General features: G+C 41.5%; 1 protein-coding gene across 1 annotated transcript in view; it reads left to right on the forward strand.

The window, feature by feature from the left end:
* The window catches only part of galnt9 (polypeptide N-acetylgalactosaminyltransferase 9), a 92000-nt gene extending 73035 nt beyond the window's left edge, over positions 1 to 18965 (forward strand). The window contains exons 7-11 of the mRNA XM_085787883.1: positions 5905 to 6090; positions 7709 to 7846; positions 10051 to 10146; positions 17547 to 17714; positions 17962 to 18965. Coding sequence (XP_085644009.1) covers positions 5905 to 6090; positions 7709 to 7846; positions 10051 to 10146; positions 17547 to 17714; positions 17962 to 18108 — 735 coding nt within the window. The 3' untranslated portion in view covers positions 18109 to 18965. The remainder of the gene's footprint in view (positions 1 to 5904; positions 6091 to 7708; positions 7847 to 10050; positions 10147 to 17546; positions 17715 to 17961) is intronic.
* The last annotated feature ends 217 nt before the right edge of the window (positions 18966 to 19182 follow it).

Below are 19182 nucleotides of genomic sequence, written 5' to 3' on the forward strand. Positions count from 1 at the left end.
ATCATGCAAATGGTCCAGCTGCAATTAACTAACTGCATGTACAGAGACAATTAAATTAAATTAGCAATTACATTACCACTACATCAAAGTGCTTTGTGTTAAGTGCTTCCTCTTAATGATGCAGGCTGCAGTTTTATGAAGGGTCAGTGCCAAATGGACTTTCCAAAAATGCAGTCCCGAGTACCTGTGTGTGGGATGTCATAAGAGGCAGATGATAAATCTTATTTGGTATTTAAATTTTATTATATTTCCATAATGTCCCATTATTTAAGGGGCCAGTAACCTGCAGTGTGTCACCTGCATTTGCAACACTTTACCTTTTCTATTTCACAGATTTTTCCATTCACACATTCATTTTCTGTCTGTAGAAGCTTTTGTTGAATGCTAATTTATAAAAAAAGAAAAAGAAAAACCTAACCCTAACCCCAACCCCGTAAATGTTCCACTTTTAATACTTCACCAGTTTGCAAGAAGACATAACACATAAAGTGAGACATTGTCATTAGCATAGGTGCATTCAGCATGTCAATACATTTTCCAGTGTGAGCATTACAGCACAAATATATTTTTTCATGGTTGCCCCAAATGAAGGAAATCTGACATTTGGTCTGGTTTGTTCTGCTAATGCTCTGGCTGAAGCCTGAGCTGTCCTTGTATGTAACACAAACACCATAAGAGCTAGCAGTCTGCTGAGCGCCACCTGTTTCTCCTCCAAATCATCAGATCACTCATTCTCTCACATGTTGAAAAAAGTCACTGCAGCATCGATGATCCTCAAAGACGGAGCTGACTCCCTGCAGATGTTTTTGTAACAGGTTGTTTGCTGTTAAATTAGGGAAGAAATGATCCCCAGCCTCCCCCATCTCGCTCCCTGTTGTATCGTTAGTGGTTTGTGATTAGCTTTTCACATCAGTAGATCTCTTAACTCAGAGAATAAAGGTGAGAATGTAACCACATGTTCCCCGTTGCACTGAAACAGTCTCTCGCACCTGTGGGGAAACACATTGAGGACGGATGGCAGAGTCCACTGTGGTGTGTACAGAATGAGCACAAACCCCAGTACAACAAACTGCGTACAAGTATTCACTGTTTGCATGGAAAGACACTCCCAGGATTTGTAAGATCCTGAGAGATGGACCCGTACAATCTGTATCAAAAGCTTATGAGATGATGTCTGTTGAAATGAAGCTCTAGTCTGAGTTATTTGATGTTGGGTTCTTATCCAAGATCAGTTTATTACCGGCAGTAGGTCTGGGTTGGAGAGGCTGGCAACAGCACGGGCACCGCTGAGCAATGCACTGCTGAGGAAGAGAGCAGCAACAAAAAAAAAAGAAGGATTTTAGCCACAAAGAAAGGTGATATTATGAATGTCCACCTCTTCATTTTGCTGTCAGACAGTGCTTTGAATCAAACTGCTGCTGGTCTGATATTATCTCTAAAAGGCTAAAATGTAAATTTTTATGTCTCCACACCACGGTTGTTCATCTGTCCCATTCTCCTGGACACAATATCTCAGTAAGACTTTCACAGAACATCTTCAGATTTGACAAAGACATTCACCGGGCCTCAAGGATGCCCAAATTAGATTTTATGGTCCGAGGTCAAGAGCATGGCGACCTTTATATGATTGTTAGCAACAGGGATGGAGCCTGAAACTAGTCTGAGCAGAGGCAGACAAACCACATGGTGGTAATTCTAGTTTCTGCTGTTCCCATCCACAGCAGTACATTCATACATCATTTCGTGACTCAGCCGGGGTCCTCACACAGAGGCTCCGTCAAGAAAAAAAATGCCGTTCTGTTGCAAAGAAGTTTCTTTTTTCTTTTTGGCACTGTATAGAAAAACAGAGGTATGAAGATTGTTTGTGCATTTTTTAACCTCCAAATCTAAAAACATGTCACTGTGAAGAAATGTGAGTTGAGAAAAGATGAAAACCTACTTATCAGTTACACAGTGATCATGATGTAACCGTTTAAACACAAGTCAATCTGTCAACACTTAACCCTGTACTTGCCATCTTGACCATAACATCTGAAGTTGTAGTTGTTTTCGTCACGATCACCCACGCTTGCACATTGTACAAACACAATCAGTCACACTAATTATACTGAAGGATATTGACTAACAAGGTAAATTGCTTTACAGTCTTAACCAGAGGTAAACAGAGCTTAGTATGTAAGAGCTGCAGGAGCCCAATTAAATCAGCCATCTTCTCTTTGCTCAGCGCCATAACACTGTTGGTAATAGTTCTGCGTCTTTTTCTGCCCTAAAAACATTTAGATCTCAGAAAAAGCTGCAGAAGCCAACACTGATAATGTAACACTGTAACTTTGTTTATTAGTCTCCTGCAGTCTGTTTAGGATGTAATTTATAGGACACCATGTAGTGATATGTAATTAAACAAATTATGCTTATTGTGATGATTACAGCTATCACTATTAGCTGTCTGTACATTGCTGCTGCCATAGGGAGAAATGAACGAGAAATGAACACTTGATCAAACACATTGTGAATTTCCCGAGTCTCTTCCTCATTACCGACAGTTAAACCTGGGTTGCCTCTTGCAACACCATGTGAAGTCTAAAGTGGTATAAAGAAACTACAGCCTGTTTCACAAGCTTCATTAGCTATTAGGTTTCTGACCTTCTGGAAATGGTGGTTGAGAAAATATTGATCTTCAATTTGCTTTTAGTGCCAGGCTAACTGCTAACTGCAATTACACATATACACATTTTCAATTATCCACGAGTAGGCTACTCAGTGCACATATCCACAAGCACTTAACACACTAGGTATTTACACACACACACACACACACACACACACACACACACACGCTATTGATTTTAAAGGGAATACCTGGATAAAGAAACCGAAGACACAGCGCTACAAGGAGCTTACTATGTTACAAAAGGTGATGAGTCGAATCTGCAAGAACTAGAGACTTGCCTTTAAATTGGTATTGCACTTACACCCACAAAAATGAAACCACCCTGAAGGCTGTTGTGGAAAAGCAGCACTTCACATGAGCAGCAGCAAAGCAGGTAAAGCCTACTCTAAAGTACTAATGGATTTTCTAGGCCAGGGTCACTGTGGATCATCAGCAGTGAAGATGAAGGGTCAGACAGTCAATGGAGGTGTTTAAGTTCAGGTCAGACCTTGCTGAGGTACTCCACCACCGACACAAGTGAGACATTAAAGGCTTGCAGGGTAAAATAGTATAACAAAGGATGGATGCTTCAATTGCCTTTATTAATGTCCAATTAAATGCAAACTTTCATACACTCCTGAGCTTCATAGGGACATGTAAATGATCATAAATTAGACTGTTGAAAGTGTCTCATTTCCATGAACACTATATACTTGGTCATACTGCTCCAGGCTCATTGCTTTAAATGTCCAAACCAGCTCATCAGAGTATAAGTTCATGTAGAAGACTCTTGTGATTTCATTTGACTTTCTGCTATCTTCACAGATGACCAGCTTGATTGAAACTGAATTAAAGCCAAATTATGCTTCACATAGTAGTGTTGTAATAATGGCCTAGTTATTAGATAACACAAAGTATGAGACATAGATATTTGAGAGTTGACATTACAATACTCTATACTTAATAGAATTAATGATAGTTAACATTTTTCAGACCATCAAATGAAAATGAAAAGCAGCATAAATTATTTTGAGGTGTATTGTTTGTGTACAGAACCTGCCTGCGCTACATACAAATCACTGTTACTGTACAATTATGATTACATGAATGAGTAACACTGGTTTCCCTGTGATATTTCCCTTCATTACAATCAGCGTGGGCCCTTTATTTTATTTTTAGGCAATTCCACATACACCATTATACTGCTGGAAATACTCACTAGAACAACAAAGGCCTAATAATCCACAGCTGAATCCATCCCCAACAAACCCACCATTTATTTCTGTCAAAGTAACCTTTGTTAAAAACGACAGTGCCGCCTTTGTTGGGATTTTGTTCAGTTGTTTCCATTTTGTTTTTCTTTTAAAAATATATTCCTGAACACTTTTTAAATATTTATATCTTCAGGAAGTATGGAACTTGCTGAGTAAGGCCAGCAGTGCTTCAATTAGTAGATCCTGACAACCCTGATGCAACTGAACAGCCCTCATCTTACAAATGAAAAAGCTAGTGCAAATTCGTATTAGTTTCACAGGAACAAAGCCAAATTCTCAAAATAGATTAGAGACGTCCCACAACCTAGGACAGGTGGTTGCTATAAGTTCAGTGGCACTGCTGTAACTACAGAGTTCCTGTGAACATGCACTAGACCAGAAGCTGTGTTTACTTCCATGGCAGCGCTGCCAGCTTTAACAGGCTTTACCCTTATTCATGACTTAATTGAAAAAATAGTTCTGCAGCAGCCTTCTCCTTTAACACCATGCAGGGGGTACCGTTTTGGGTTCAGAGGGAAGTTAATGGCTTAGAACATCTGTTACGCATTGTGGCGATCATCATTAGGAGACTGTGGGTGGTGGGGCCTCTGCAGTTTGTACGTCTGGAAGGACATCACCATATGCTGTGGCGTTCTGATGGCGCTGCACTAGTGTCTAACTGCCCGACCACTTTCTCACAGCATGGCGTAGACATGCGGACTGTATATCGATGCAGGCTGTTGCACAGAGTGTTTTGCAGAGAATTTTAAAATTCAAATCTTTTGCTGCATCCTGAGAAATGACTCTTTAACTACCATGCGACTGCCTGCCACTGCTTTCTTACCTTGAGTATGTCGGCGGAGTGTCACAGCCTCCCTCAGCCAGCAATCAGTCAATACCCTCTGCTGTGATGGATGCTTTTCAAAGTGACGTATATTTACTGCCTTGGTGTGTATCATCCCTTTTGCCATACAGCATTCACGCTATCAGGGATTTCTGGTTGTCATAGGCAACTCTCCGAGGACTTTTGCATCTAAGGTTCGTTGGCTCACGGAGTAATTTATCATTCCTCCTTCACTTGCTTCAGTAGGAAACAATGGACAGTGACACCTAATTGCAGCTTCAAGCAGCTGCGCCATGTTAAGGATAGACTATGTGGCTAAAAGCATTTCCATGCTGCCATTTCTGTATTGGAGGAGTGTGTTCTGCACTTTCTTTCATATCTCTGGATATCTCTGGAATATGTAACAGTACATTTCTTCCATCCATGGCAGGTTTTGAATGATCTCTCAGGGAATGAATATGTTTTCCACATTAAACCACTGGACTTAATGCAGCAATGAGTGGTTAAATTAAAATGTCAAGTTCACTTGACTGCTTTTCAATGCAATATATCATATTGTGAAGGGAATAATCTAATGAATGTGGATGTATTGGTTGGTTTTGGATAAGAATAATGTCAAATGCTATGGACCTAGACATCGTAATAAAACAGAGTCGTCCGTATGTTTGTCCTTCAGTGAATAGAGACTTTGTTCACCCTGACCTCATGTCAAATGCATTCACACCTTTTGAAATCCGTTCGTTCGAAAATTCTTCAACCACGCTTGAAGCATAATACTGCTACATCATGGTGATCGCTTTAAAGGTTTCAGAAGGTACATGTCTAAAAAAAAAAAAAAAAGTGAGGAGGTTGCTTCTGTTTTTTGCTAATGGATCCATGAAGATATCATAATTGGGTTGATTTTCTGTAAAAAAGAGTCTGTGTGAACACCTTTTTTGTTTTGTGATGAGTTAAATGTGATCAAAATCTAACAGATCAGATTCTAGTAAATGATAGCCATGAAGGAGTTTCATTTCCTCTGCAACCATAAAGTGGTAATGAAGCATCTGCCAGCATTCGCTTTATATGTGCTCGTTTTAAAAAGAGCTTGGGGACTAAATGCCAGTGGAAATCCACGTTTGATTGATCCAGGATTTCTCTGTCTTGCTGCTGTCTAGGTGTGGCAGTGTGGAGGAAGTATGGAAGTCTTGCCATGTGCCAGGGTGGCCCACATCGAGCGCACCAAGAAGCCCTACAACAACGACATAGATTACTACGCCAAGCGCAATGCCCTGCGGGCCGCCGAGGTGTGGATGGATGAATACAAATCCCACGTCTACATGGCCTGGAACATTCCCATGAATGTAAGTTTTCCTCCATCTTAGATCACGCCCTCCCTCGGTCCCTGAGCTCCTTTTCCTCTGCCTATCTCCCTTTCTCGCTTTTTCATTCAGACATGCAGCCGGGGTCTCCAGAGACACCCGTCAATAGAAATTCAAAATTCAGATTTCATCCCACTTGACCTTCACACTGGCAGCAGAGCACAGGCAGTGTGAGGAAGCGCTGGAGTCTCAGTCCACACAGATGAGAGAGGTGCACCCAGTGACGGAGAGGAGTCTCATATCTAATCAGTCTATTTTCATACACATCAGTCCGGCTTAATTGCTTTCAAGGGTCTTTTGAGATGGGCTGCAAAATAATAAACAGATACTTTCATTAATAAACACTTTAGTGCTGAATCCTAATTGCCTCCTCAGCCATGCACACAGAGATGATTGTCAGAGAAGGACGTCGGTGAAGACCTCGGAGCGCCGTCCAAAACAACACTCTGCTGTTCAGAACAAAACAATCAGTGGTTTTGTTACAGACACAGGTCTGCTGATGTCTGATGTCTGCCATGTAGAAATTTAGCACAAACATCATTACAGTGAGAAGCCACTAAGTGCAGGTAGGGAAGTGGCAACTAGGGAAAAGTTGTAACCATGTTGTGTGTGTGAGCGTGTGCGCTGTACATGCTAGTGGTAACAAACTAGCCAATCGGGCCACATCTCTCTTCCACTGTAATTACACACACAATGGCATGGCACGTTATTACCCCAGCTGTCCTGTGGTGCAGAGTTATTTTATGGACAGTACAAAGACCTAACGCTACGATTATTCCATCTACCCCCCTGCCGCCCCCCCCCTCCCCACCCGCTCATGCACACAGTCACTGAGTCTTATTACTGTCGAAGGTCCCTGCTGAGGGCACAAGGCTATATGATGCACCACAGTGGCCGGCTTCAGGTCCAAATACCAAGAAGCATCTCACTGAGATTGACTTCATTTGTTACTGGCACTTTCTAGCACCCTAAAAAACATAAAGAGTATTTTTCCAACTAAAATTTATTAGCAGCAGATGTTAAAGTAAGTTCAGCATCTGGCTGAAGGTTCCAGCAGAGAGGGGGGAACTGATGAGAAAGCTTTGCCTGAGAGCAGTGTGTGTGTGTGTGTGTGTGTGTGTGTGTGTGTGCATGCATACGCCTTTGGTAATTTCTACATGCAGGCAAATGTTGTATATTTGCATATCCATGCACAGTCAAGCAGTGTGCTATATATCCACATACTGATATTGGCTGTGTGTGTGTGTGTGTGTGTCAGGATCAGGCCTCTGTGCCAGGCCGTGCAGCTATTAGGCATTCCCCCAATCAATCAGGGAAGCCACCTCCATAATGCAGGCAGGACTGTGTGGGCTCATAATTAAGCAGCTGATTAGAGTTTGCTCAGCACAGATCATGTGTAATGAAAGAACAATGAAGGTCCCACATGACAGGCACATCTATCCATCTCTTAACTAAATGCTTGTTGCGTCCTCTTTGCACCTCAACACTCCTGCATCTCCCATTTCTCCAGCAGCTCATTATCACTTGGTTCTTAAGTAAAGTGCCCGCTGGATAAGAAGTTGTTTTTTTTTTGTCTTTGTTTTGTTCCACTTGTTAACAGAACCCAGGGGTGGATTTCGGGGATGTCTCTGAGCGCTTGGCCTTAAGGAAGAGGCTGCAGTGCCGAAGCTTCCGCTGGTACCTTGAGCACGTCTACCCAGAGATGCGGATCTACAACAACACCATCACATACGGCGAGGTGAGAAAGATACTTGCTAACAGGATTACTGGAAATACTCTGCATGGTAATTTTGCTATATCATCATCTGTAATTCTATTACAGAGCTGTGGTTTAAAGAGAATGCATAGAGAGGGAGCTAATTTGATTCCATAGATGATAAATGTAGAAAATGAGTCAGTGAGAACTTATTAATTTGCGAGCTGTGCATTATCTGGATCTTTTCTATGTCTGATGTCTTTATTGAGGAAACCTTTGTCTGTGAAACAGACATCAGCAGCTCGTTAATGTCTAATTTATTTTGCTGATGTAAACAGATGGGGATGCTCATACGCTCCGTATCTTTGAAGAAAACAAATATGAATTCACTGAAACCAATCGAACATAACAGTATCCCACAGAGATCCATCGATCGATCCACTGGTGACTGACTGATGCATCACAACATGACAAGAGTGATGAGGTCTCAAAGCTCACAATCTGAAACTGCTGTGAAGCCAAAATGAACTGTGGAGGAACATCAGTGAAGACGTTCACACGTCCTATTTAAAGGGGCAAAGTAGCTAAAACAAATGTCACACCTCTTACCTCACCTCTTACCTCACCCCTTACCTCACCTCTTACCTCACCTCTTACCTCACCTCTTACCTCACCTCTTACCTCACCTCTTACCTCACCTGTGCATGAGCGTTACCTCACTGGCTGATGCCATTCACATTTATTTGTATCCACACCACATGCATTGCTGCTGTGCTGTGGATTTAAGCCGTCAGTAATAATCATCATCATCATCCAGTGATGATGAATAGTCTGAAAAGTGAAGAGTTGCAACAAGAGAGGCTTCAAATATTTAATTAATGTTTGTCCATTAAATACCAAATCTTTGTTTAGCCGTCCACCACATTTGTCAGAAAATGAAAATTGGTAAGTCAGATTTTTTAAGGACCAGAAATTGGTTTTGGCTAAGAAAATTGCAATTGGTGCTGGTGATCTCCAGTATCCCGTTGCTATAGCAATGCAGCAGCATCACACAGCTTAGATGCAATTTCCCCATAATGAGTTTTAATTAAACACTTATTAGTTTTCCTATCCAACTTGATTGTATTGGGCTTGGCTGTGCACTCAGCACAGTGGGGGAAGAAAACAGGATTATGACAGACTGAAGAATTGAACACACTCCAGAGTCAGACACTGTTTTCAGGTTTGCTGAAGTACACCATTTTTCCCTATATCAATTTCAACAATGAAAAACAGAGCAAAATCAATATGCCTTCCAAATGCAATGTCAGAATACATCAAAATTAACCTCTAGATTTATCAAAGCTGTGTGAATTTCCTCCCTCCTTTAGTTTCTCCTGCCGCCTGTTTTGGGTCTTGCACCCAGCTAATAGATTCCTTGGAGCGGCAGCCACTTAAGTGGCACTATTTCAGATCTGTCGACAAGCTGGGAAACACTTACCTTGTGTTGCCACACAGCTGCCGCAGCAGAAGTGAGTCTCATCTGTCACTGAAGATCAGTGCCACGCTTGGCCATGCTGACCAGACCGGCCGAGTGGAACCCTCCCTGACAACAGCACATGATAGATATGTCACAACCTGGAAATGAAGCCGTATGCATTCAAATCACACCGAGGCCGGAGCTCATGCTCAATGCACACCACCATCTGTAGGCCTGGAGGAGAGGGAGAGACAGAACTGGGGCTGGTCACTGCATACCCTATCATGGCCTGGCTGTGACTTTGAGTTGATGCAAGAATCTGCTGTGTGAACAGGCTACAGTGGAACTGGTAGACAGGAGGCAGGCTAATATGCACATGCATTCAGGAATAAAATAGTCAGATTCACCAGGGGACTGACTAGAGAAATGCAAAAGAGTTGGCAACTGTTTTGCTTTCATTTGCAATTCTGTGGCAAATGTAACCTCAACAGCCGGTAACAGCGAGAAGAAAACTGCTCCCAACAAAGGGTTTGATTTCTTTAAAATTTCTGTGTTGAAGCAAGAAATAGTATGAACGTTATTATAAAGCACAAGATGTGTGGATGTCAGAAATATTTTAAAAGCACAATAGGTTTCCCTGCCTTTCTCACTTTCATTTTAAAGGCCATGATAATTCATTATTTCTTGTGAGTTAGCCCTTCTGACCATGCACAGGCCCTCTATATACAACACACTGCATCTTTCCCTTCTCCATTTGAAGTAACTGTATCTCTGCATGATGTTTCAGGTGAGGAACAGTAAGGCCAGTGGCTACTGCCTGGACCAGGGCTCTGAGGACGACGACAAAGCCATCCTCTACCCCTGCCACGGCATGTCCTCCCAGGTTAGACCACACTTGTGGACTGTTTGTGTGCTCATGTTCACTGCTGTGCCAATGAAATTAATTAAACTGCCAGTCAGTCAATGTAGCTGGGGCCGATTCTTCCAAAATAACACCACAAGAGTAGTCTTTGGTTTCATTATTCTGCCCTTCTGGTAAATTCAAATAGTCCTCTTTAATTCATAGATTTATGAATCAACATTCTGCATTTTAACTCTTGAGGACTGTTTGAGATGATGTGCTGTAATTACTGTCCTCCTCAAGCCCCACAGAAGTTAAATCAAATGTTATTTGATAAGTGGTGGTAGCTGTAGCCTAGAGAAAAATCTGTTTTCCTGATTGCTTCTCGTTTAACAGATTTATAAGCTCCCACACACAACAGCTGAGACACACCCAAGACACAACAATATGCACAAAATGACCAGCAAGGTATAGCTCCAATAAACTGCAACAACACTGAGTTAGAAATCTACATTCAGGAGCTACCTACTGTAGGTGTAAATACTGTAAATGTGAGGGAGTGAATTAGCTTGCTGGGTAATAATCATGTCAGGCCAACTATTACGTTGCTATCATCACAGCATGCTGCTCAGTCCACCCATAGACTTAGACACATTGGCTGCATCAGCCCACTGCTGTGATGCATCAAATTGACACCATAGTAGAGTGGGCAAGACTGCACTGTAAATAAATAGGAATAAATAGAAGGGTAGTTTGTCTGGATGAGAAACACTATAAACAAAAACCATTAAGCTGCAACGACATCCTCAGCTAACATATGATTTACTTAAATCCCAGATAAGGGGCGCTAAATTGCATGTTCCTGGTAAAATTTTGCGTGTTTGTTTAGCGCACGCAAGGATGATCCGCTTTTCGCAGCACGCGCAAACAGCAGTATTTAAATGAGGGTTTTGCACGTGGTAATGGTTTCCACCATAGAGAGTGTGGACAGAGAGCTGGATGGCCACAAAGACAGAATGGAATTTGATCTGATGGATTAACAGAGAGCTCAGGTGGGACACTCAGGACACACTCGTATCTAAACGCTCTGACCAGAGGGATCAAGGGCGGTGAAGGTAGAGGTGAGGTCAGTCCTGGTCCCAGAGCTGAGCAGCCATGCAGGTACGGGAGAGAGAGGAGAGAGAGGAGAGAGAGGAGAGGAGCGCAGTGGAGGAGAGAGGTGTGGCGTGTGTAACGGCGATTAAAGGACTTTTAACACACCTGAAAAACTGCTACAGTTCACTGGAATGACCCAGACGTGAGGAAATGCAGAGATATAAGAGCTTTTGCCCTGGCATGTATTAAATCAAAATGTTTGCAAAGCTGTGCCAGTTAAGACTTGCCTTTCAAATGTGCTAAATAAAGAAGCCACCGCAATCTGTTTGGTAAGTCACATTGCTGCGCTAAATAAATCTATTTGCATCTACTCCTCCAAATATTTTGCACGTTCTGGCGGAAACGCCCATATATGCATAATCATTAAGGCAAACACGCTAAGTTAGTAGATCAGCTTCAGCATGTGTTTGTGCGTGGAATCAAGTTTGCACACGTTTTTACACACGTAGACCTTTAATAAATCAGGCCCTAAGTGAACTAGCATAACAGCAGCACACAGCTCTAAACAAACAGACAGCAGGAGGTTCAGGTAGATAATCTATCTTTACACACCTCAGCGTGACACTTCTTTTAACACTGTGTGGGTGTAACATGTGCGAAGGAGCAGAGCATAGAAAAGGCTGCAGATACAGTAGACTTATGCAATATGGCAATGCAATCAAAGCTAAAGATGTCAATTTCATCCGATTCAGAGAACATGAACATAATGTAGAACATGAGGCTCTGAGATGAAGAAAATAACATAACATAAAGTTACATTTTTCTTCCATTCAGAGAAAATACATGTCAGTGCCTGCCCTTGCTTCCTATCTTGTTTAATTAGCACGTGAGCCTCTTGCAGTCAAGAACGATTCAAAACAGATTCAGGATATTACAGTTGGAGAACATATGAAATTAGATTGTAAATGCGCAACAAGAATATGTTAGTAGTTATTTAGAAATGTGAACGCATCAATTTACATACTGAGCTACAGCACTAACACATACTCAGTACCTGAATTTAAAGTTAAATGAGCATAACCAGGAAATAGAATATCTAAAGATGACATTTGATGGCTGTTGTTGTGCAGGTTATAGTGGAGGTGGACCAGAGTAATTGTCATTCGATATTAAATAAATCATACCACATTATTTCAGTTGTTTAAAAATAAATAACAGCAATTTTTCACTTGACAATCATCTGATTGATCCACAGAATCACAAGAGCTCAAACTGAAGATTGATCTTGTCAGTAAAAACAAAACAAACAAACCTGATTGGTGGAGTTAAATAGTTTGAGGTACCCTCACTTCACTCTAGAAATTGCACCCACCCAAATCTGTTTACCCCACCAGGTCTGTATTTTCAACTTCTGCAATTAATGATGTTTATGTTTTGCAATTACAAAATGTGTACAGCGTAGAAGATGCAATTAGACAAGGGAAATCTTCCAGATCATCTTACAATTAATTATCACTCCTGTTCATCCATTCCGTCGCTTATCTTCATCTCACAAGTGAAGGTAAATGTAACATGAAGGATAATCCGAAAATTAAGTGGAAAACTTTTTTCAAATTCAATTAAGATTCAAACATTTTAACTGTTTGAGATTCTTAGTTCATCTCCCCACATATTTAGCCTATTTACTTTATTTGTATGTTATTTAATTGAATTCAGGCATATCTGGGGACAAGTGAGATTTCTGTACAGAATTCATATAGATGGATGGAACCAGCCACCGACTTATTGTTGTAAATTACAGAGACTCAAATAATATTTTCAAGAACTGATCTGACTGGGCACCAGTACAGTCCTGCCAGTTTAGTGTTAAATGAACATATCTCGCTCCAACTCTGCCTCATATTTATTTGCATATGAATATTTATACTGAATTCATAATACTCAGATGCTGTTGTGACTCTTCTACTATGCAAGGTAGAAATGGTCCAGATGACTCCGGCGACTCTATTTGAGCTGCTCAGTAGGGCACAGTGGGAAACTGGGGCACTCCCAGGTGAGAGAGCATGTAATTATATGAACACACAGCTGATGCTGCTGAAAAAAGGGACTGTGCACTCGGTATAACCTTTACTTGAATAGATACCAGGACACTGTGGGTGGGAGCCTGTTGTCCTGTTTTTGTGTAGAGAAATGAAAGGCAATCCCAAAGACAAATCATGCAAATGCTATTCATGCATCAGTTTTTCTCTTACATTAGCCACCTGTCCCAACTGCTTCTCCTGCTGGTGAGTGACATCTTCATTATCTAACATAGGAGGGTGTATTATAAGGACACCAGACACTCACTGCTCTCTCTGTTCTCCTCCAGTGAAAGCTTAGTGGAGTCCAGTAATGTAAAGCTTCACTGACTCCTTTAATCCTGATCCCCAGGGGAAATAAACAAATGGAGATTAATTTTGTGTCTTTGTATCATTAGATTACAGTGATGGCCGGCATTACCGTGAGCGGGCCGAATTCAATTTCATGGAATGCTGTGATTGTGCATTGCTTTTTACCATTGCTCCTTTTACTTATGAAAAAATGTAATTGACCAGAATAAATCTTTATTGTGCTTGTGAGGAATGAGACTCTTTCTGCCGGCTCTCCCAGTGGAAATCTAAATAACAGATAATGTCTCACCTTTGTCCAACAGTATAATGCAGTAAAAGCATGGTAGAGGAGCTAAGAAGCTGCACCATTGCTCTGCAGTCACACACATCCACCAGGCAGTAGTCTGTTAAAGTAACTAATGCATCCTTTTCCTTGGCTCTTATGTGTGCAGCAGTGAAAAGTGCAAAAGGTTTGTGTGAAGGTGAATATAGATCAGAGGCAGCCAGCCACAAAGAAGCATGAAGGCAGAAGCTCAGCACATGGAAAGACGCTGCTTCAGGAAACTGTCTTGCTGCTTGGATGCTGAACACAGCACCACAGATCTGTAACCAAAGGCAGAAGCTGGTGGTTTTAGTGCAACATTTACATCATTTGAAAATATCTCAATCATAAGTACTACTGCATCTCATGTTGTAAACATTCACATCATGCCATAATTAGTGTGATGCATAATGCATAATCAAGAATAAACATACAGCACTTTTCAAACAAAACAAAGCAAAGAGAAGAATTTAAGTCTCCAATAGAAACGGGCAGAATACCAAGCTTTAATCATCCCCTTTGATGTGTGTGTTTTTATTTTGCAGCTGAATCATGCTATTTGCATGTGGTTTAAGTGAACTCAGTGGACTGTGTCTAATGGCACAGAGCTCTGGTGTGCCACTAAATTCATCAGCATAAGTGTCCTGCTGCCTTCAGACGCCTGCAGGGATTTAATGAACTGAAGGACAAACTTTTCAACAACAGAAAGCAGCTGTGAAAACAGGTAGCAAGAGAGTGGCCACCAAAATAGTTTATAGAGTGGTGACCGGATGGCTGAGTGGAGAGGATGTGTACTACAGTATATATGACCATACTGAGCCCTGAGCAGCAGGTCCCCAGTATGATTCCCAGTGGCCACACCCTTCACCGCATGTCTCTTCCCCACTCTCTCACACACATATTTCCTGTCTCTTTCCACATTCCTCATCAAATAAAAGCACAAATACTTCCCAAAAAATAAATCAAACTCCCCAAAAGATTTTAGATGTTTAGATTTAAAATGATTGAGCAATTTTCCTGCTTTAACAATGTAAACAGAGATTACTGAAAGTTGTTCATTTCAGTAACTTATTAGAATTTTATACAGAATGATTGCTACTCATTTTTACTATGTTGTTGTCAACAGAATCACAAATTTTTGAAGACATGAATTAGATCAATAATAAAAATACAGTTTTTACCAAATAACTTCACCACCATGTTCCCTCTCGCAAAGAATTCCAACTATGTGTGTTGCACCTGTGTGTACGTGGTGCTGATGGGCACGCTGTGTACCAGTCATAAGGGGCCTCTTAAGTCTCTGCATACTCATGTGAGGAGGCTGGACGCTCACTGAGACTCCCCTGCTACATTATACAATGGTCACAGTTGTAGGTACGGAGCTGAGGCCCCAAGCCGAGTCCTTCTTAAGACATTTCTTATAATCAGGGGCATAAACTTCACTTCCTGGTGGAGCATGGTACTAGAAAGGTAGAAATGTGAAGATTACAACCCAATGCAATCAGCAAATACTTTGTCTTATATTTACATTGCCACAGCATTGCACCGTTAATGAGCTAATTAAGAAATGTGTGATTAGCTTGACCTCCAAAGTGGCTGCAAAACTTTTACGATGGCAGAAAGGCAATGAAGCGTCTAATATTGCTGCATGAGGCACAGGTTAATTGGTTTGGCAGAATTATTTCCTTGCCTTAATTATTTCTTATGGTCCCATTTTCAATGTATTAGCGTATGAAAGGCTGCCAGACTGAACTGTAAACAGGTATTAGTGGGGATTATATGGGTTTTCCTTGTGCCCAGTCACAGTTTACACCATGGATAAATCTGCTTACAGAGATATAACCCCAAAAGACCCAAGACAGCGATGCAAAATTCTATGAAGATTCCTTAATCAAACTTACACGACCTTTACGTTGTCACCTTGAGAAAAGTAACGTGCTGAATTATAGTCTGAGTTTGAATTAGGTTACAGATATATGCCATTCCTTAGTGCACACACTGATCCTCACTAACCTCCTCAATGCTCCAGTGAAGCAGGAGTGACACACAAAGTGGCACGGCATTGTTTTCCTATTCGTTGAGAGTGGTTCTTTAGGGCAGGACATTGGATCAACAAACACCCTGTAGTCTCTCTTCTCGCAAGGATCAACACCCACACAGGCCACTCAGTGCAGGTTTAGTTTCTCCATCCATGCTACAAAACCCTCCACTCAGACAAGGGTGTATCAGTTTGGAGAGATTTTTACATGTTGAAATAGATTTACAAAGGTATCTGAACACTGACTATTTGGACATCAATACTCCTCAATAGCAGGTTTTCATACTATTACATTTGAAGTGTCAGGAGACAATTTTAGAGATGATGGTACCGAGGGCTTGCTTTTAGAGTGGGACTCCTTTAGAAAATGTGTTCCTAAAAGACTGAAAACAATCACACTGGGACAAAAAACCATGCAGCATATTTATATCAATAAAGCACTGGAAGGCACCTAGTTCAAAACAGTGTGTATTCAGAGGCTTTCTGCTGCATTGATTCCTCTGTGAATGTGCATAACATAACATACCTCCCCTCTGCTGTAATGGAGAAACTGTGTGTGCATGTGTAATTCAGGACAGCAACGTACTGTATGTGCAGGGATGCTGTCATTTTGAAGACCTCCCTATCTTTGGCATCTCATTTTTCAGAGAGGATCACTCCCATAAATAACCAATGCTATCTCTACTACATCCTTACGTAAGAGATACGTATCGTCACAGAGCCTTTCATGTGCAGGATTAAACAGTGAGGGATCAAGTTTAGGTTGGGGATATGCTGTGGCATTAATAAGCTGCACAGTGCGGTTTCCATGAAGCACAATGAAATAGCCTTGTTTTTTTTAATCTAGGACATTTTCTGAATTTCTGCTTTACCATACGATATAATTAGTTTTACTGCAACAGAAATGTATAATTTCATTGAATAATTTAACAACTTAGTTTTTTCATTACTTCTACTAAATAAAACAAATGTATCTTCTCCATCTTTGCTGGACTGACATCCTGTGGATAACTAAACAAGACAACACCTAAATCCACTCACTCAATCACTGTGGACAAAAACACTCAGTGGGTAACAAGCTTAGCGACAGGTTCACAGCAGCTCAACAGTGGAATTCATGCAATATGCTATGATTAATATTTAAATCACACATTTAAATGTGTTGTGTAATAAATTATCTTTTTACAGTATCAATAGACACAGTGATGCATAAAGGATGAAGATATTGGCTGTAAATGAACAAAATAAAGGTGTCGTGCTTGTATCCTGTGAACATTATACTGTATGAAGGCAGAGTGGAACACTGTATCTGCATCTTCTGTGTATTGTCCTATAGATCATGTAAAATGAAACCATCACAACCTTTGTGTGTGTTATGCACTTTACCAAAGCCTGAAAACCTTCTCTGCTGCCTGCTGCTGTAGTTACTGCGGCCTGTCTGAACAGCATAACTGCTCAACACCTTAAGCTGTCACACTGAAGCACATTTAGTGCTCGTGCTTCCCGCTGATACCGAGGTGCTCTTTAAAAAGTCGAGCATTTGTTTTTCAAAGCTGACGATTGCCGCTACAGTACTTGAGTCCAGCAGTGAAACACACTGGTTATCTCTGTGTTGCAGCTCGCCCGCTACTCTACTGAGGGGCTTCTGCAGCTAGGACCCTTGGGTTCCACCACATTCCTGCCTGACACAAAATGTCTGGTTGACGATGGCAGAGGACGCACTCCCAGCCTGAAAAAATGTGATGCAGTTTCAAGGATTTCCCAGAGGCTTTGGGACTTCACACAGGTAAAAAAGGAAATGCATGGTCTGTTCTTTTCATGAATATCAAGATCTTCAAACACACCAACTGTAGTGAAAGCTGAAATACGACAGTGACACAACTCACTGAATCTTGAATAACTGTTACCGATGCATAACAACAGAGGCAGTGGGATATGCTGGTTATTCTGTGAACTCTTAGTGTTGCAACCATCTGTTTCTTCTCAAGGTCATTGCACAAACTGGGTCACATTTCCATGTGTTGTTGTTGCAGAATGGTCCAATCATCAGCAGGGACACTGGTCGATGCTTGGAGGTAGAAATGTCCAAAGATGCCAACTTTGGCCTCCGCCTGGTGGTCCAGAGATGCTCTGGTCAGAAGTGGATGATACGAAACTGGATTAAGCATCCCAGGCACTGAAGCCAGAGAACAACCTCTGAGACAGTTTGGGCAACGTTTCAAGTGGAATTTGGATCTCAAACTGTGGACAGTTCAGAGAGGAGCAGGGACCGCTGGTGCTAGTGTGTGGTATTTCACACCACAGACTGCACTGCACACCGAGCTTCCCTCAGGCCACAGAGCTTCCAACACTGAGTGTTAAAGAAGAATATGATCAATTCATGTGTTCCACTGAGCTGTGGGCACTGTTTGAAACGGCCCACATTTATGACATTCAGCTACATGTATAGAACAGTGTAACAAGACACCCGAGTGCTGCCCCTGAAGGTGGTTCATTATCCCAGTAATTCTTTTGTTTTTACTGTAGAACTAGAGACGAGTGAGTGGTTGCGCGCGGCCCGGCGCGGGTGGGTCTTTTGTTTTTTTTTTGTTTTTTTTCGAGTGCATCTGAGCAAATCAGAGGATATAATTGTCGTCAATTGCCACATCAAAGTGATTATTTTGGGCTGTGATGTGGAAAATTGCTTTGGACATATTGTGCTGCCTTGGCAAGTCATGTAATAGGCTTCAAAGGGACAGCCCATCATCTGATTGGGAGGCATTTCACCTGCACTCACACAAAACCACAACAGTTCTTTGTTTCTTTGGACTGTATTGCTCACTGTGGACAGGAGCAATCATGTGCCTTTTTTCTCATTTTTCTGCTTCATCTGACCAGGGAATGTCAGTCCCAAAAGCATGTACAAAATTCTTTGAAAGTTATTAATATATAAAACAATGTATAAATCAGTCTAATGATAGTAATATATTGTAAAAAGTGAAAATTGATATCCGTCCTCTGATAACAATTAGGATAATAAAATCATTTTTATGATGACCTGACTCTCCTTTCTCTTTCCAAGAGTTTGGACCACCCCAGGTAACACTTCAATCAATCCAGTGTCAAATGTTGCTCCTTGAATGTACAGTACTTGCCTGTGGGTTACATAAAAACTACACATTTTTCTTTGTACGATTGTAAAGTCAGTTGGTAACAACATCGGTACAGTTGGCTGTCTTCTGTTGTGCCGGCACTTACAACCACCTCAAGGCTCC

The sequence above is a fragment of the Trachurus japonicus genome, chromosome 9, assembly GCF_045865225.1.
Source record: "Trachurus japonicus isolate A0001 chromosome 9, Traja_1.0".
Classification (NCBI taxonomy): domain Eukaryota; kingdom Metazoa; phylum Chordata; class Actinopteri; order Carangiformes; family Carangidae; genus Trachurus; species Trachurus japonicus.